This window comes from Lolium perenne, chromosome 5, assembly GCF_019359855.2.
Source record: "Lolium perenne isolate Kyuss_39 chromosome 5, Kyuss_2.0, whole genome shotgun sequence".
NCBI lineage: Eukaryota > Viridiplantae > Streptophyta > Magnoliopsida > Poales > Poaceae > Lolium > Lolium perenne.
In genome coordinates, this window is record NC_067248.2 from 131,173,286 (window position 1) to 131,191,928 (window position 18,643).

General features: G+C 44.6%; 4 protein-coding genes and 1 long non-coding RNA gene across 8 annotated transcripts; 4 read left to right on the top strand and 1 right to left on the bottom strand.

Annotated features, from left to right (window-relative positions):
• Positions 1-90: 90 nt before the first annotated feature.
• On the top strand, positions 91-6,698 carry LOC127302665 (thioredoxin reductase NTRA-like). Its single transcript, XM_051333202.2, has 5 exons — positions 91-121; positions 955-1,629; positions 5,252-5,363; positions 5,787-6,134; positions 6,206-6,698. Exons 1-3 carry the CDS (start codon positions 91-93, stop codon positions 5,323-5,325), a joined length of 780 nt encoding a protein of 259 aa, XP_051189162.2. The 3' UTR covers positions 5,326-5,363; positions 5,787-6,134; positions 6,206-6,698.
• On the top strand, positions 3,584-5,245 carry LOC139831023 (uncharacterized). Its single transcript, XR_011744996.1, has 5 exons — positions 3,584-3,694; positions 3,764-3,857; positions 4,482-4,740; positions 4,840-4,942; positions 5,038-5,245. It is a non-coding gene; the product is annotated as an uncharacterized lncRNA (long non-coding RNA).
• Positions 6,699-6,944: 246 nt separating the features above from the next.
• Positions 6,945-10,071, top strand: LOC127302667 (uncharacterized). 4 transcript variants are annotated; one of them, XM_051333205.2, is made up of 5 exons: positions 6,945-7,206; positions 7,542-8,437; positions 8,529-9,474; positions 9,560-9,628; positions 9,702-10,071. In XM_051333205.2, the coding sequence occupies exons 1-3, from the start codon at positions 7,077-7,079 to the stop codon at positions 8,571-8,573; spliced, it is 1,071 nt and encodes a 356-aa protein (XP_051189165.1). In that variant the 5' UTR covers positions 6,945-7,076; the 3' UTR covers positions 8,574-9,474; positions 9,560-9,628; positions 9,702-10,071. The 4 variants fall into 4 exon arrangements, with proteins under 4 accessions (XP_051189165.1, XP_051189164.1, XP_051189166.1 ...); XM_051333206.2 differs by having other exon boundaries at positions 6,946-7,206; positions 7,542-8,413; XM_051333204.2 differs by having other exon boundaries at positions 7,542-9,474.
• A 300-nt stretch (positions 10,072-10,371) lies between these two features.
• Positions 10,372-13,948, top strand: LOC127304314 (luminal-binding protein 5-like; the record flags this gene model as incomplete). Its single annotated transcript, XM_051335006.2, has 2 exons — positions 10,372-10,607; positions 12,953-13,948. Coding segments are annotated over 2 exons (1,182 nt in total), but the record flags the coding sequence as incomplete, so codon positions are not given.
• Positions 13,949-16,357: 2,409 nt separating this feature from the next.
• LOC127304315 (aspartyl protease family protein At5g10770-like) lies at positions 16,358-17,545 on the bottom strand. The gene has a single exon (XM_051335007.1). The coding sequence runs from the start codon at positions 17,543-17,545 to the stop codon at positions 16,358-16,360; it is 1,188 nt and encodes a 395-aa protein (XP_051190967.1).
• Positions 17,546-18,643: the final 1,098 nt, after the last annotated feature.

Consider the following 18,643-nt stretch of genomic DNA (forward strand, 5'->3'; position numbering starts at 1 on the left):
TGCCATATATATATATATATTGACAGAACCGCTGTGCCATATAAGGATGGCATCGGGCCGGCCGATTCGCTTCAGTCCGTGGCTGCAACGATGGCTCCTGACTGCTGCCTCGTCAGGGCTAGTACTGGCGTTGCGATCTTGCTTCTTCTGCTTTTTCTCTCCTTGGCCACCACGAGTTAATGGCACTGGGAGTCACACAACTTATTCCGCATGTGCAGATAAGTCACGAAAGTTGTGAAACGTACAAACCAGTCATATCTACTATACTAAAGATGAACAACTTCCTTTTTTCTTAGAGTTTTGAATTTTTTTTGCGATTAATATCATGCAGACACGTATGGTGTTTTGGTTTCTTCTTAATTCCTGTGTACGTTTGGGTGCTCTTTTGCAATTTTGTGAGAACTTCTAAATTTACTTCTCTCTCATAGTGCTTTATCTTGGTCCCTTAATTGTGTGGTTGTAGCAGTAAAACACCCAGTTGGTCAAAGCGGTGGTAGACATGCCCACGAACGGTTTGTCGGCCACCTATCGTCCCCTACCTCTACTTCTCCTCTAATAATTTCATGGCAGCGCTCCTCCCCTCTCCCTCTCCATTCTCTCCCCACCCCCCAGATGGTTCACCGATGAGGCCACTCCGGCGGCGACCTGAATAGCCGGCGACGAGGATACGGGGCAAACACACGGAGCAGCAGCTGCGGCCGGCGCCTCCTCGGCTCCACAGCGGCCGGCGCGTCCGCGGCGGCAGGCACCTCCTCGGCTCCCTCGCTGCCGGCGCGTCCTCGGCTCCCCGGCGGTCGGCGCGTCCGCGGCGGCCGCCGGCGACAACGGGGCTGCCGCGGGCCGGTGGCGGCGGCCGCGGGATGGGGCAGCCGCCTGCCGACGGCGGCGACCGCGAGGCTGGCGCGGGCCGATGGAGTCGACCGACCAACGCTGCAGCTCGTGCCTCGTGATGAGCCGTTGGGGCGGAGCGGGGCGGTGGCCTTGGAGCGGAGCACGCGTGGGCCGGCGGCGGCCACACCGGGGCGGAGAGCCCCCTCGGCTCCCCGGCGGCCGGAGCGTCTTCCGTTGCCCTGCGGTCGGCACGTCTGTGGCAGCCGGCGGGCTCCAACGCGTTCTGGAACCGAGGGATCTCCGCCTGCGCCGTGGGCGACGGCGCCGCGCCCATCTTCCGGAACAAGCTCATCGCCGTCGTCGGCGGCGGGGACTCGGCCATGGAGGAGGCCAACTTTCTCACCAAGTACGGCTCGCGCGTCTGCATCATCCACCGCCGCGATGCCTTCCACGCCTCCAAGATCATGCAGGCCCACGCTCTCTCCAACCCCAAAATCCAGGTCGTCTGGTACTCCGAGGTCGTCGAGGCCTACGGCGGCTCGGACGGTGGCCCCTTGGCGGGAGTCAAGGTGAAGAACCTGGTCAGCGGCGAGGTGTCCGACTTCCAGGTGGCAGGGCTCTTCTTCGCCATCGGGCACGAGCCAGCGACCAAGTTTCTCGGTCCACAGCTCGAGCTCGACCCCGAGGGATACGTGGCCACCAAGCCGGGCTCCACGCACACCAGTGTCAAGGGGGTCTTCGCTGCCGGGGACGTTCAGGACAAGAAGTACCGCCAGGCCATTACTGTCGCTGGATCAGGTATGTACTAAGCTATATTCAACCCTTAGCTTCTGTTTTTGTTGATCAGGATCAAGTCTTTATTATGTCTAAGTTGCCTTGATGTTACTGCATTACAATTATGACTAGAAATCAGTGCCAATCATGGGTGTGCCATTTGGTTAAAATTAAGAATTAAGTTCTTCGCTGCATCATGATTTTCCCCATTTGTACAGTGAGCTCCAGCAGTATACAATCATGATACTGAATTAGTTGTTGTTGTATATTCTACAGAGCAAGAGCGACAGAGACTAAAGATGGTTTTGTCGTAGGTTGACAGAGTGTTGATTTAGTAATTCGGTGTGCTCTTAATTTACATGATTAGGCCACCCAATGTGCATACGAATTGATGTTCAGACAATTCTTAGTATTCATCTCCTCCACAAGTCAAGACCCATCTAATAATGCCACTATTCACAAGCCTTGATGTGGTCACGATTCTCCAACATTGAAAAGAATAATGCACAAATGTCTCACCAGAGGCCCCTTTCTCAACTTCACTATGCAGATTTCAGTTTGAGTTTTTGAAAGAGAAGTTCCTATTAGTGTTTATTGTGAATTCTTACTGTAGAATGGGATATTTGGATGACAGAGTATGCTTCCAAAAGATTTTTTTGCTTCTTCACAAAATTTATAGGTTAGAAATTGAGATGCCTGCAGTATTTTTTAACATGATAAATGAAGGGCATACGATGGAACCAAGAATTTATGCATTTTCAGTGCTGATAACAGTATGATTGTTATGGACCTGCTGACACCGCTGCTGCCAACTGTCAGACGCGGAAGCTCATGGAAAAGCATCACGATGGTGTTAAAAGAGATATTGTTCTCCATGCCATACCACATGTTTTTCTGCTGAAGATGAAATGTGAGGAGGTTTGCTGCCACAGTACACATCTGTATGGTTGTTCTTGAGCAAATATGCCGTCTTTGTTGATAAATCTGAATATCTCCATGCGATAACTACAAGGCATGAATATGACAGTGCACTGTCGCATTTACAAGCCATATAGTTCATCTAGCTGAGTGCTACATCTCACCCAGGTTCTTCAATGTGGCAGCCCAATTATTTATTGGCAGCTTTTTTTTGCTTGCCGAGCCTGATACCTACTTTGTATCTCTCTCGGATATATGTAGGTCTGTTGAAGAAAATATGCGCATTTCGTGTGCATGTCAACCTAAAAGTACTAGAGCATTCCTGTTGTTCTTTGATCAGCACCAGATGTTCATGTCCCTACATGCCCTGTTATCTATCTATTTCTTTTAGAGAATGGATACATAAGAGAGACTTGCAACTCATATACCTACGGTTCAGTTCGGTTGTGTTGTCTCCCAGGCAGTGCATTTGAAAATAAAAGGTCTACCTATGAACACTTATATTTTAATCGATCTTCTTTGCCCATTGAAACTATGCTCGAATTATAGCTTACCAGTATTAGTTATCTATGTGCTAGAAAAGCTTAAATATTTTTTAATCCCATTGTCATTAGTCTATAATACCTTTTATGTCATTTCCATGTGCGTTGAAGGTATAATATTATGTAGCAGAATCATGGAGGAGTTGGTTGTTTATGACTGGTGTGACAATCTCCCAAGAAGCACTGGGTAGTAATGATATGGTGTTCGTGTACATAGACCATGTTTGTATGGATAATAAGTAAAATATATGTCAATATATGTCTTTCCTTAATCTAAAGTAATCTCATAATTCTGCAGAAAAGAAAATGGTGTTAATGTATTATGGTTCCTAAAGTTAGTCTGTCTTTGGTCTGAAGGTTAAGTGTCGAGCCCAATGTAGTACTCTGCATGTCCAGCGAATGACATTGTGCTACCTTGGTCCATATTTGGTGTTCCTGGCAGTGCGATCTATATTAGTCATTACACCAAAGCTCTGATTTTATGGTATGATCTTATATATTCATAATATTCTTTTCAGTGCCAATGCAAGAAGATTGGTGTTGGATCAGAATCGCATTGGGAAAAAAACTCATCCCCGTGTTGATGCTTATAAGTGCCCTAGGAGTTCATATATATCAGACGAGCTAAGGTAACCTTATTTTAAAAATTGATCTTTTCCATGAGGTTAACCAATTGATGATTGTGCTTTTATTTAAAGGTCCATGGTGCTTGGTTTGACATTATGTCTGTTATTATGGTAAAACATCTGCTGGAAAAGTTAGCTGCCATATTTGGATTGTACATCAATCAAGGTAGGTAGTTTGTTATTCCATCTCAACGCTAATTACGGCACAATCAATTTTAAAGAGTAAAAGTTAGTTAGAATCTTAACAGTAATACCTTATTCTCCTCACATCTACCACAATGATGTACTTCCTAATTTCAATGTTCTCTGATGGTACGTAATTTTCGGTTGCTCCAGAAGTTAACATTCAAAATTAATATATATTTGCTTATAGTAATGTTGCCGATAGAGGAGTAGGGTTGATGCAACAGCTACTGTGATTTCAGTTTTTTCTTGGAAGTGAGCTTTTGTTTTGGTTGGAGTTTCTCTTTTATGTCATGGTTTTAAGCATAATGAGTCTCCTTTTACGATTCAGATGTTGATGTTACAAAAATATGATCTGTCGATATGTCCCATCGTCCAAGGATGAATGTCCAGGGTTTTTCTTTTTCCAATTTCTTATTCCTTCACTTGGTACGCACGGTTAATATGCCTTAGTAGATAGCGAGTTGGAACATAGGCGTGTTTCCTTTATTTTTGTAATATCTGTCATGATTACTTGGTTTGATTGTCCTTTTGATTTTCCACTATATTGATCTACTATCTTGCTAAAAAAACTCCTTTTTTGGGGTGCTTTTTGACTGATTTACAGAGAGGCAGAATGGAAGGTACAGTTCCTGGAAAAAGAGTAGATCAGTTTAGGGATCAGCTGAAGGAGGGGTCTATTTACACCACTGAAAAATTTGATTTGTATGATCCTAGAAAGAGCTACAGGTCAGTGGATCATCCTTTGCGGATCTTCTTTACTATGAGGGTGGTGCTGCCGCCGGAGAATTTTTCCTATGTATACCTATACTATTGTCCCGTTTAGCATGCTGTCGGATTGCATTGATCAGAATAACTTAAATCCAGTAAGAATACAGTCGTTTTGATCATTGATTTATTGGTGTATCGTTTGTTTTCTTGGCAAAGTTTGTTTCGTGTTATGACAATTTAATTACTCTGTGCAGATTTACAGATGTTGTCGGATGGCTTAACAAAGTCACCGATGTTTTTGCCTCCTTTTGGTAATACAAAGAGCCAAAAGCGACAAATTTATATCACGGATGGAAGGTGTCGATCGCTGCTATCTTAAATTACTTTTTTCCATAGTGAGTATTTGCTTCTTCTAATTACCATCTGGTTTATACATGTGTTACTTTATGAAGCGAGCATGCTATTGTTACTTTGTCGGGAGAGATGCTGATGGACTAATGGAGGCATCAAATCAAGAACATGCTATCGTGTTAATTGCTCTCACCTCTGTTTTTGCATTGTCCTGTTGTATTTCTTTCTTTTCTCCTGATTTGTGCTAGCTGTTGTATCCAATAATGTGCTGCAGGCTATTTGTTTAATAACATACGTATCTTGCATATGCCACAGGTCGAAGCATCTGCCAAGGCACGTCGAATTACACACTGGAAACCAAAGTCATACAGAGCCGACCATGTCAATGATCGCGGAAATAGCGACATTAGGACCCAATTGCATCATGGTATGTTTGGTGTTTTATAGTATGTTTTCTTCCCTGCATTCTCAGAATAAATCAATTGATAATCGTGTTAAGGGTGAACGGTACAAGATGTACATTTGAATTACTGAGGTTCTTACAGACAAAGGCTGGTATTACATAAGTTGCAAAGAATGTTAGAAAAAACTTAAGCTAGATGATAGGGTATACAAATGCCCTCAGTGTCCTGCTGTTATACCTCTTCCAAGGTACACACGTATTTGTCATATCTTCTGTTCTTCAGGATGTTTATTCTTCAGTTTCTTTTTTTGTGGCAAATGCTTACATCATTTTTTTCCTTTTGTTATTGCTTTGTCAGATATAGGTTTATTGTCCGAGCAGTTAATTCTGCTTCAGCAGATCCACATACCGGCAAATTCACAAACTTTATTTGTTTGGGCCTTGCAGAGAGGTTGTTGTCGGAAAAGAAACATTACACTTGTGTCCAGTGTCAGAGGAACGGCTAATACTGTGCTTCAGGATTTGCTTGCCATCGTGGGAAGATAGTTCAGCGTTGTTGTCGCTCCTAGACGTGAATCTCGCTGGATACATTGCACAGCCACATTCGGGTACAGATTGCTGATCCAATTTCCGTGTCACTGTTACTCGACGACAGGGCATGGATGATTCAGCCACAAGTCAAGGCAATGAGACTCTCTCTGCTCCTCCTGAAACTCCAAAACATGTTCAAGGTCCAAGTGAGACTTCCACTCCACGCCACAAAGTGCAACATCATCGGCTTCTGTTATTGATGAGGTATAACTGTGTTGCCTTACCAGAACACATGTTCTTTTAGGTTTCTGACAAGCTATGTGTTTCTATTGTAGACTGGCTCTCATGTGGCGGAAGGGGAAAAAAGAAAAAATATTGTTGCCGACAAGAACACTAATCTTAGAAGGGATTACACTTCACAGATGATGACTAGGATCTTGGACACACAGGATATAAAGGGCACAATATCTTGGACATCTGTCTACACACTGGTCTTCTGCAGATAAATGCAGCGAGGGAGCTTTGTTATTCCCGAGCTGTTGTTCAGGGCCTATATGTTTGGACCCTGAATACACTTCCATGTTTATGTATCTACGTCAACCACCCGGTTAGGCTATGTGCTTAGGTTGTATGTGTTATTTAGCCTCATAGATGTACGTTGTGTTTGGATTGCTAGAAGCGATTTGTCAGTTGCCGTTTCTAATGTATTATATCTTTCCCCGCACTGCTTATGTTTTATATTGTACAATTTCCAGGCTCTGTTCTTATGTTATGACTATGATCATTTGTTGATTTTGTTTTGCCACCTATACATATGCTATTTCCTCATTTCTTCAGCCTAATAATAATTTGCACCTTATATTTTTTCGTCGTGTTGATTAGTGTTGCAATTTTATTAAATGTGTATATTATGAACTGCACCTGACATACGTTTACCACGACCTGGCGCGGCGTGCCGCCGCGCCTACTTTTGCTAGTATAACTTTACGGTCGAGTGCACGCGAGGTCACAAAACGGCTTGCCGCCCGGTTCGTACCAAAAACCGGACATGTGCATTGCACGTGAGTTGGAGAGAGACAGAAAATTTGCAGCAACCCCCTCGCCAACTCTATTCTGCTCCAAATGGATTCAGTCACAGGTTAAAAAAGAAAACGTGGATTCAGTCTGGACATCTATCCGTTCGTATGCTTGCCCAGTTCAGAGCTCATGGAGGAAACGAACGCGGCCTCAGCGGCCGCCGCGAGTTCGTCGCCGGCACCGCCGCCGGCTGCAGAGAAGACGCCGGCCGATGATGCTCCTCATCTCAGGCTAGATTGGCAGGAGACCCCGGTCCACGGTAAGTTCAATTTCGTCCCCCATTAGCTAGGGTTCGTGCATCCGCCGATTCTGATTGTGGCGAATTCCCTCGCTTCTGCTGTTAGTAGATGTAGGGGATTGTTAAGGGAGTAGATACAGGGGATTTCTCTAGTTCAAAGATCTAATTTTGCTCCGATTTGAGCCGAATTTTTGTCAAGTTCATCACGGGAGTAGATGCAGGCCGGGGACTGTTTTGCTGACTGGAACGTATAAATGTCAGTGTGTCATTTTTAACTGAATTTAGGTTGTACTTCTAACTCAACTTAACTGAATATTCACGGTATCTATAACTGAATTTTATTCTCCTTTTTGTAGGTATGGAGTCAAGTAAGTTCAGTGTGCAAGTTCACCATGGTGGATATTTTGTGGGATCTGGAGAGACTGTTAGCTATACGGATGAGAAAGGAATTGCATGGTTTGACAACTTGGACAGAAACAACTTTAAAATGGACACTATAGACCTCATGATCGATCAGTTATGCTATAAGGAGAGGAAGTTTGTTTTCTGGTGTCCACCTGGGAAAGCAATTAATGAACTGGTAGAGATATGTTTTGAGAAGCATTGTCACCTTATGTCGAATGCATCTGTGGAGTGCAAGGTTCTTCTTTTATTTCTTCATCATTTGGATGACCATGAACAACAGGTGAAGGAAGAACTCTCCCATAAGGGTGGTGATACTGATTGTTCTGAAGATTCAGAAGAAGAGAATTTTCAGTGTGACTCAGATGGGGATCCTGCTTGGTATGATAGTGACTATGATATGAAGGAAGATGACGAAGATTTTGCAGATAATGTGGATGATTCAGAGAATGATGAAATGGTTGAGTTGGGAAAGCAGATTGCAACACAGCATGCACATGTACCTGGCTATGATGATGTCAATGAAGCTGATCTGGAGTTACCGGTGGAAGATGACAATGAGAGGAGACACAAGAGCGATTCTGACGACGAGGAGTACAAGAAGAAGAAAAGGAAGAGTCAAGTGACGTACAAGTTCAAGCCTTTTAACTCAGCTGGTGACATGGATGATCCTAAATTTAAAACAGGCATGGTGTTTGACACCGTGGAGGTCATTAGGAAAGCAGTGTCACGGTATGCGATCAATGAGAGAGTTCAAATTAGGAAGATAAGGAACAACGAGATCAGGTTTGAGGCCGTTTGTGAAGGAAAAACAAGTAATGGTGAAGTATGTAAATGGAAGTTCATTGCTGTAAATGGATATTTCTCATTGACTTGTATTGATTTCTTTTTGTCATTTGCTGATTTTTTCCCTCATTTACTTGTTATCATTTGACTTGTAGATACATCTTAGATGCAAGGGAGCTCCCTGTGATGTCCATGTTTGAGAAAATTAGATCACAGATTCAGCACAGGCAATACACGAAGAGGAAGGAATCACTTGAGAAATGGACAGGCAATATTACTCCAAAAATTAGAGACAAGTTGAGGAAAAATACCGAATTTTCAAGAGATGTTGAAGTTTCACCAGCTAGTGGGGGAGTATTTGGAGTGGAGTCACATGGAAGGGATTATGTGGTAGAGCTTAACATGAGAGCTTGCTCTTGCAGAAGATGGCAACTTACAGGTATCCCTTGTAGCCATGCAATTGCTTGCATGAGGCATGATAGAATAAAGCCTGAAAGCATGGTTTCAAGCTGCTACACTCTGCCAACATACATGCTAGCATATGGTGGGCAAATCTTTCCTCTTAGAGATAAGGATGAGTGGGCACCTGTAGATGCAACTCCTATCTTACCTCCTCTTTATGAAAAAAGTGTTGGAAGGAGGAAGAAAAATAGAAGGAAGCAACCAGAAGAGAGTGAAGATGGCACTAGACTGAGCAAGCATGGTGTTACAATGCACTGCGGATATTGCAAAGTAGCAGGCCATAACAGAGGCGGTTGCGGTGAGCTAAAATCTGCAATAATAAGGGAAAATGATGTCGCTCTTGGCAATAATAAGGAGCAGGAGCTGCAACAAGAAGAACATGCACAAGATCAACAATCAGTGCAACAAGAAGAGCAAGCTGCAGCACATATAGAACCACAGAGTAGCAAAATAGAAGGAAAAGCTTCACCCGGTCAAGCTCATGAGAAAGGAAAAAATACAAGCTCAAGAGGAAGGAAAAGAACACAAAGTAGCAAGATGAAGGAGCATGTTGAGCATCTTTTGCAGATAGCTAAGAGGAAAAAATCAAAACAGATTCTAGATGAAAATGGTGATATTGACTTCCCTGTGATTAGAACTGTGAGTGTTCTTCATGTTTTGCCATATTTCTTATTTATATTATCATCAAAGCAATACTTGACATATTTCTTATTAAAATGAATAGCACATTCATAAACAAGAAAGGGCGGATCTACATCTGAAAGATTCCATGGTTGACATTCTGTCACGTGAGGTACATTTCACTATCCAAATTCTTTCACATGTGTTAAATAAATATTGATGACATTATATGTGTGTCTAAATAGGGGCCTGCACAAGCAATACCTGTAACTGTAGAGGAAATGCCAGAAGAAAGTTACTTTGTTGCAGAACATAGAGCCAATATTCCTTCAAGAAGAGGTCCACTTGTCAACACATCTGGGAGAGCACTAGGATCAAGAGGAACTAGAGGGGCAAGAGGAGCAAGAGGAGCAAAAGCAGTTTAATTGTGATGACAATGTCTTAATAGTGCTCACTTTTGATTTTATAATAGGCCATGAATACAACTATATTATGTACACTGGTTGTGACAACTATTGATGCCATTTTGCTGTAAAATATGATGTTGATTTTCTTTTAGGGAAAACATGATGTTGGATTTGTGTCAATAGATGCTGTCAAAAATTTGGACAAAAATGCTGTCAAAAATCTGGACGGAAATGTTGTCAAGAACATGTTATTTTGCTGTCAAAACTAAATATGCTGGATATTCCAGTCCTAAAATAACTGCAGCAGGGGGTGAAGTGCAATAAAACAGCCCCTCTCCATCTCACGTGCAACGCATGTGTCTGGTTTTTGGCATGAACCGGGCAGCAGACCGTTTTGTGACCTCGCGTGCACACGAGAGTAAAGTTATGTGACTGGTTTGCACGTTTCGCAACTTCGGTGACTTATCTGCACATGCGGGAAAAGTTGTGTGACCTCCAGTGCCATTAACTCGTCCACCACCGTCCCTGGGACGCCACGGTGGTCGCCATCGACATCGGCAACACCAATTCATGCGTCGCCGGCTACGCCGACGGCAGGGCCCAGACCATGTTCCAGCTCTGCATCCCCTCATGGGTCGCCTTCACTGGAAACAGCACGCTCCTCGTCGGCGACGACGCAAGGAACCACGCCGCTGTTAACCCAGGATCTGCCATCTTCGGCTTCAAGAGTCTCCTCGGAAAAAGGTAATGCAATATCTCACAAAGTAGTAGTACTTCCTATTACTAAATTCGAGACAATTAAAAGGGATCGGAGGGAGTCCCGTTTCAATGACGAAGCCTTATATCTTTTTTTTTATTTACCCTGAGTTCTAGGTTGAGTCAAAGTCAAACTTTAAAATATTTGACTAAATATGTCTAAAATACAATATTACTATTACTAGAACCACAATAAATTTATTTTCATATTATATAAATTTGATATTACGAATATTGCTATGTTTTGCTACTTATTTGGTCTAACATTAAAAAGTTTGACTTTCACTAAACCCAAAATGCAGGGTAAATAAAAACATAGGAAGTAGTAAAAACCATGAACATGGACAACACAAAATCAACACCGTAAAATATATTTCATGTGATATATATATATATAATTTTATAGTTATGGATAGATTTTTCTAAAATTTTGGTCAAACTTCACTTTGCTTGACTTTTTAAGAAAGATACTATAAGCCTTATTCATGAACAGAGGCAGTTACTCTCTTAGGCTACCCGTAGTGGACGATTCATAGGTACTATAATGCATTACATACATGCAAAAAGCTAATGTGACACTAAAGTTAATAATGACTTATGATCGTAGTGGTATCATAGGATGATAGCGTATCATAGTACCCAAAGCTAAAAAAAATAGTATCAAACTGATCAACATAGTTTTGCATTGAGATTCTACATATCAACATGTCAAAAAAAAAAGATTCTACATATCAATAAATATAGTGAGGCTATGGTACTAATAATACATGATACGATGCATTATAGAGATAGTACCATACGCTAACATCATATGCATGATACTAATATATGGTACCACCCAGTATGGCCAACCATATAGATGAACAAAGCAGCCTTTTCAAGATAATAGCTCCTTTCAACCCTTTATCCGGAAAGAATGTGTTCGGTGGCAGTAAAGTATTTTTTAAATGGCTTTTAAAAATACCATAGTTTTAAATACTTTTAGTTGGTTGACTTTAGCAAGAACTAACTATTTTTAGAAGAATAGGGCCTAGCCTAGGTTCCATTTCTGCAACCATCAGAATTATAACATCCAAATTCTTTTCCGTTCCAGAAAAGAATTAACACAGTAGTTTTTACATCACACCAACAAAACTATTACCAAACAACAAACGAGGGAACTTAACAATAAGAGACAGCTAGCTGGAAATGACTAGGGCCTAGGCATCACTATGAAGCCTTCTCCACGTCCAACCAACATTAGTGTGTTTGCCTTCAAAGTCCTCGCTAGGTCCAGTGATGTGGTCTTCCAAGATTCACCATCCTCTTGGAGTTGGTTCTACACCTCCACCTCGAACTCGGTCTTAGGTCTTTTCCGAGGTGTCAACCAAGATCTGACCACAACAACAGCGGTGTGGCACGAGCTAATGCCTCCAGCATGCTCACCACCTCCAGAGGCTTTCCTCTTTTCACCTCTTTTAACATGATTCTCCATTGAGCAAGAGTGTATGAAACTTTTCTCGAGAGCACCTGCACTCCAGCCCATGGAAGTACGATTGAAACATAAGTCATTTCTGATTAGCCAGATATTTCACATAATTGCTGCATTTATCATATTAGGCACCACATTCTTTTTAGTATTGTTCCATAAGTCATAGGTACTAGCTAAGTATTTTCAAAGTTTTCCTCACGATACTTTGGTTTCTAAAAATATTGTCGTTTCAATTAATTTTAGGTGTTTGGCTATAACAAATATTGTAGTTTAAAATATTGTCGAAGTATCTCTACCGAAGGTTTTTTCAGTATTGAAGGAAGAGGTATATGACCCTCTTTTTCCTATAATTGAGAATCAAGAAAAACTATTATAATTGTTAGCCAAATGCTGAAATAATTCATTTTTTAAAATACTTCGGTTTTGACAATACTGATCTAGTAAACCGAGCCTAATTTATTAAAACAGTACATATTGGTTGTAAGAGTTGCGTAAAATTAAACCAAAAATTACGTAAGTTTGGAGAATTAGATCATTACATGGCTTGTATTAAAGACCATGTCTATCGGTAGCTAGTAGGCGACTCTAGCCTCTTAGATCCACAAGCCGACTATTTCCCGGCTCCGATTGTGTTACTGCAGTAAAGGACCAAGCTAATTAATTTTTCATCAGGAACAACAGTGAGTTTCATATTTTGCCCCTAGATTGATAATTTTACGCTAGTTAACCCATTTAACCGATTTTTTATCTGGATATTCCCATCCATTTAGCGATTTTTGTCCACTTCTTTACCACTTCTAAAATCACCGCTATGGTTATCATAAGATTGGCACTGACGTATCATTTCCATTACGTATCGTAGATGGAACCACTGGTATGACACAGAGGTTGTGCAGAGAGTGATCAACACCGTGCCATACAAGCTCGTGGAGAAGAACTCAAACCCTCACATACAAGTGAAGCTCAATGGTGGCGCGGCCAAGGAGTACGGCGCCGAGCAGATCACTGCCATGATTATCGGCAAGCTGATGGAGGCAGCCGAGGGGTACATCGGCCGCGATGTCCGCTACGCCATCTTCACCGTCCCGCAGCACTACAACCAGGCGCCGACGGAGTCCACGTGCTATGCTGGCCATATCGCCGGCGTGCGTGCCACGAGGATGCTCGACGAGCCCATCGCGGCCGCTGTCGCTTACGGCCTCCACCAGAAGCTCCGCGAAGAGGGCAACCCCCTCGTCGTCCACGTAGGCGGCCGCACAGCTGAGGCGAGCGTCCTGACGCTGGTGGACGGCGTGTTCCAGTTCTACTCGGCGCGCCACGACCCGTTCCTCGGAGGAGACGACTTCGATCAGAGGATCCTGGACCACTTCGTCGAACTGATCAAGCAGAAGCACAGCAAGGACATTAGCAACGACAAGGAAGCACACGGAAAGCTCAGAACAGCGTGCGAGCAGGCCAAGAAGGTGTTGAGCACTCGACGCCACGCGCAGCTCGCCATCGAATCACTCGTGGACGGCCTCGATTTCATGGAGACGCTGACCCGGGCCAAGTTTGAGGAGCTGAACCACGATCTGTTCCTCAAAGTCATAGCCTTGTTGGACAGGGCCATGGTGGAGGCTGAGCTGGAGAAGAAGAGGAACATGGTTGATGAGATCCTTCTCATCGGCGGGAGCACCATGATCCCCAAGATTCAGAGGCTCGTCAGGAACTATTTTGACGGGAAGGAGGTAAATGCGAGTCTGAAGCCTGACGAAGTGGTCACCCTTGGAGCTGCTGCCCTGCTTACCCATCCCTCGGCAGATGGATAGAGGAGTTGGCATCTCCGATTCTCCGTCTGGTATGTCTCAAATTTGTGTTACCATATTTATGGTTATAAGCGCATTGTTATTGTTTGGATGGATAGATCATGCATCTTGTCGATGTATTGTGGATTCAGTTTTTTTATGCAGTGTTGTTGAACTGATAACAATGTTACATTTTTTTAACCTTTTCCATAATCAGTGCTACACTATATGTTTCAGCTATTTAGAACAGAGTTGTAAATAACATTGCATCAAGAAATTTTCAACGAAACATCCAGAAATTGTGCATATAGAAAACTCTAAAGAAAGAAAAAAAAATACTCATGGCATGCTTTTAAAATCTTTCCTATTTAAGTTTCAAAAAAAATCTTTCCTATTTAGTTGTCCACGTTTCTCAAGGAGAATAATTAATTCGATCGTTGTGGTAGGAATCTATTAGGGATTTCTGACAAGGGAAGGGTATTGAACCGGCGTATGGTTCTTACCTTCATACTTCAAACGAGACATTGAACATTGAATGCCACTCTTCTTATTATAATGTACTCCACCAATCCGTGGAGCGAAGGGATGAAAGAATTCTCAAGTTCTGCTTCCTGGCCGCGTCCATAGTTTCCTTTTTAGTTTTTACACATTCCACTGGCCAAGATCATAAGTCCAAATTAGAGAAGCACACACGAGTTTACTATACCCTTTGTCCCAAATTAATTAACTCAGTTTTATCTGGATGCATTTGTATGAGCGCTGCTATACATACGACAAATTGCGTACGATATTCGTCCGATCCTACGTGGCTATGACCTGCGAGCCTTCGTCGCGCGATGCAATGGAAACGTGGGTTTGGGCTGGGATTTGGGAACGGGGTCGCACCAGTCTCCTGTTCTAGTACCGCAGGATGGCAGACATCACTGTAGCAGGTTAGGAGCTCTCTTATTAGGTTATTAGGGCATCTCCAGCTGAACGACGCAAACGCACATTGGGCGACCGTTTGCGTCCGTGGTCAAAAAATGCGTTGGGGCCCTGCTCCAGCGGGACGATGCAAAGTGACCTGACCCAAATATGCGTTTCAGATGCGTATCCGCGGACGCACAAAGTTTCCGTTCGTGTCTAGCGGACGTTTCGTCGGGCCCACCTAGCAGCGACCCTGGCTCGATGCGTCTTCTCTGGCGCGCCAGTGACTGGCTCCGCTGCGTCGCCTCGGTAGTCTGCGCTAAGTTAATGGCGATGCCTAGCATGCCGAGCGGCCGTCGCCCACCTCCGCCAAAGCAGTAATGGCGATGCCACGCGTCCCGCGCCCGTCGATGCCGCGGGCCTGGGCGCCCCCAGGGCCGTCGCCTGCGCCGTCCTCGTCTTCGCGGGAGGAGCGCTGCTTCGAGTTCCTTCTCCGCATCGACGACGACCCCCTCGGCATCAAGCGGCTCCCGAACAAGTTCACCGAGTTCGTCAATGGCGTCGAGCCGGCCCAGTTGCAGCTACGGGAGACCAGCTGCAACTTCTGCCGGTGGCCTAAATTTGAAGCGGGAGATCCTGTGGTGGCGATCTTACTTGCCTCCAGATCTGAGGGGCGCCACTGTCACCCGCATACGGACGACAGCCTGTTTTGTGTCCGCAGGCCGCCACATCCAAACAAAATGGACCGCACCGTTGGAGATCGCCTTAGCGCATAAGAAGTGGAGAAGGGGGCGCATAACGACCCAAGGAGAAGGGGATGCGGCGCTACCAGCCGAGGGAGAGCAGTACTCGCGATTTGCTGGCTCGACTTGAATCGGAGATGAGAGCTCGATGCAACTATGAGAGCTTCAATGGCAGAGGCGAGTGACAGAGGCGGACCCAAGATTTTCATCAAGCCTGGACGTACTGTAAGCCCGGCTAATTTTTCATCAAAATATTTATCAAATTTTCATCAAAATAGGGTGCGCCGCTGGCCGAAAGCCTGGACGTGTGTCCGGGCTTAGGGATGGTTAGGTCCGCCTATGACGAGTGCCACGTATTACTTCTTACAAAAATACATCAAATCTTGTGTAGTACTTCAGCAGGATTGTTGCAGATTACTTGTTACTGATTTGTAGATCGGCAAGGAATCGATCTTTAAGAAGATGGGGAAGCAACTTGTTTTGTACGAGGATGAGGATGCGTGAAAGGAAGATAGCGGGCAGGGTTTGGGTTTGATTTGGGCTGGGCCAGGGAGTTTTGGGCACACGTAAGTAATTAGGTTGCGTTAGCTTAAAAAAAAGTTCTAAAGGAAGTATCGTACAAGAGTCGTACGCAAAATGTCGTGTGTGAGGCAATTCCGCATTTGTATAAGTGTCTAGATACATGCATATCTATATAAAGTTGGGCCAATTAATTTGGGACAAAGGAATACTAATAATAATGGACAATGACATGAATCACTAGTTTCAATCTATTACAGTGGAGAACTAGGATACTAGTACTGTCTTTTATGGAAAATAGATCAGTCTCTCCAATCAACACGCACGAGGTTGAAATCCAAATAACCTGGCCTGGAGATCATACACAACCCTGAATGATCTCGTCGCTTTGTTCCCTAGGATCTGGACGTCTCTCACACCAGCAGCATCCGGCTTAAAGGCCAAGCAAACTTCACCAGTTGACGACGACGGTCCGTAGAACACGTTCACTGGTGGAAGCTTCAGGCTGGTCCTCGTAAACTTCATCTCCACCGTTGGAAGGTCACCCCATTCCACCGAGTTACCACCAGGAGGCGTGAAACAAGTCATCGTGCCATCAATGTCACTCACAAACCCCTTGGCTCGCATTGCTGTTATCATAGCCTTGCTGAACGCATCAAACACCGGGGCTACAAGGAAGGTGTCGGCAGTTCCAGAATCGACAATCAGCATCCGCTCTCTGTACTCAGCTGGATCGATTTGGAGCCGGTTCCCGTCCACCATCATATCGATCAGTTGAAGTGAGTACACCAGCCTATCCCCAAATTCGGGGATCAATTGGGTATAGACTAGATTATACTTGGGGTAGGGTCCGATGGACAGGAATCCCTCGGCCCTGTGGTCACCTGGAAAGCAATAGGAGAAGGCGGTGTAATTCGCGTGCTGAGCTACCTGGTTGAAGAAGGAGAAGCTCTCATCCCCAAAGCCAATCATGCCCGACTCACGGCCGTTGAAATTGTCATCTTCGCTGCACCCAAAGACGAAGCCATCAACGACGGTACTGGAGCCGCTCCCGATCGTGAGCTTGTCTTTCCCCAGCCTGCCTGCAGAATACTGGCCTGACGAACCTGAACCGTATCGCAGGCTGTAGAGGCAGGTGTCGGTCTCCTCGATGCAGCCGAATGGAGCCACAAGGCTGCGCTGCACTTCGGTGCAATCTCTGCTCGAGCACCCCACACGCTGGTATGTTGTTGAGTTGCTGGAGTTGAATGCGGCTCCGGCCTCCGGGGCGGTTGGGTGGCATACGATCTGGCATGGTTCACACACAACCCAGGAAAGCGTGGAGCCGGTGTCGACTGTGACAAGATTGGACACAGGCGGTGTGCCAAGGCCGATGACCATGAAGTACTTGCCTTCGTGGATCTCATGATTCCCGATGATGGGGCTCGCTGATAAATCCGCTAGATCGTCTAGAGTAGATCTTAGCCGGGTAGGATTGGAATACTGCGGGTTTACCTTTTCCATTGGAGGTGGATCTCGCCGATCTGGACATGGCGAGGATGGCGGTGCGTGGGCGAGGTGGTGGTGGTGCTTCCCGTCGGCACTGCACTTACCCTGATCGGTGGGTTGTCTGGTGGGGCGAGTGGCATCTCAGGGCAACCTCGTACCGAGTGCCACTGGCCCCCACCACTTTATATAGTGCAGGCGACAGGGGTCCACCAACCAGCGAACGGTTGGGCGCCCCCGATCAGGGCGCGGACGAGGTCAAGGGGTCGTGCCAGAGCCGTTGGGCTCTGGTGCGGTGGAGATCAATCCTAACATTCTCCCCCTTGATCTCAACTTTTCTTTTAACTTTATATTTTCACTTTATTCGTTTCATTTTGGATCAGTCCATAGGGCATGTTTCATCGTCACAGCTCTATTGCCGATAGAATCAGACAGCCACAATACACTTCTCTGTTTTGAAACAAATTCTTTTACTTTTTGGGCCTCTTATGATCCAGGATAGGTAAGACTTTCCCTTAAACCCATGCCGGCTACGTGCTCCTTGAGCACGCTGGGTGGTAAGCCTTTCGTTAGCGGATCCGCAAGCATATCTTTTGTCCTTATATGCTCGAGACTTATAGTTTGATCCTGGACCTTGTGTTTCACAACATAATACTTAACCTCAATCGGTTTCGTAGCTGTACTCGACTTGTTGTTGTGAGCATAAAATACTGCAGGCTCATTGTCGCAGTACACCTTTAGTGGTTTGTCAATGCAATCTACCACTTTCAAGTCGGGTATAAATTTCTTTAACCATAATGCCTGCCCCGTGGCTTCATAACATGCTATAAATTCTGCATACATCGTGGATGATGCAACTATGGTCTGTTTGGAGCTTCTCCACGAAATAGCTCCCCCTGTGAGGGTGAATACATATCCAGATGTGGATTTTTTTATCATCTTTATCCCCCGCAAAATCTGCATCTGAATACCCTTTTATTTCTAGGGAATCAGATCTTCTGTATGTTAGCATGTAATTCTTTGTGCCTTTCACATAACGCAATGCCTTCTTTACCATTTTCCAGTGTTCAAAACCTGGGTTTCTTGATATCTACCGAGTACTCCGGTGATAAATGC

Excerpts from the sequence above, each read along its gene's own strand:
- LOC127302667 (XM_051333203.1), top strand. The coding sequence starts at position 8,560 with ATGTCCATGTTTGAGAAAATTAGATCACAGATTCAGCACAGGCAATAC. Across the intron at positions 9,475-9,559 it reads ACTTCCCTGTGATTAGAACT|CACATTCATAAACAAGAAAG; the intron begins GTGAGTGTTCTT and ends TAAAATGAATAG. Across the intron at positions 9,629-9,701 it reads TTGACATTCTGTCACGTGAG|GGGCCTGCACAAGCAATACC; the intron begins GTACATTTCACT and ends GTGTCTAAATAG.
- LOC127304315 (XM_051335007.1), bottom strand. The coding sequence starts at position 17,545 with ATGGAAAAGGTAAACCCGCAGTATTCCAATCCTACCCGGCTAAGATCT.
- LOC127302665 (XM_051333202.2), top strand. The coding sequence starts at position 91 with ATGGCTCCTGACTGCTGCCTCGTCAGGGCTA. Across the intron at positions 122-954 it reads CTGCTGCCTCGTCAGGGCTA|CCGTTGGGGCGGAGCGGGGC; the intron begins GTACTGGCGTTG and ends CCTCGTGATGAG. Across the intron at positions 1,630-5,251 it reads CATTACTGTCGCTGGATCAG|GTCGAAGCATCTGCCAAGGC; the intron begins GTATGTACTAAG and ends CATATGCCACAG.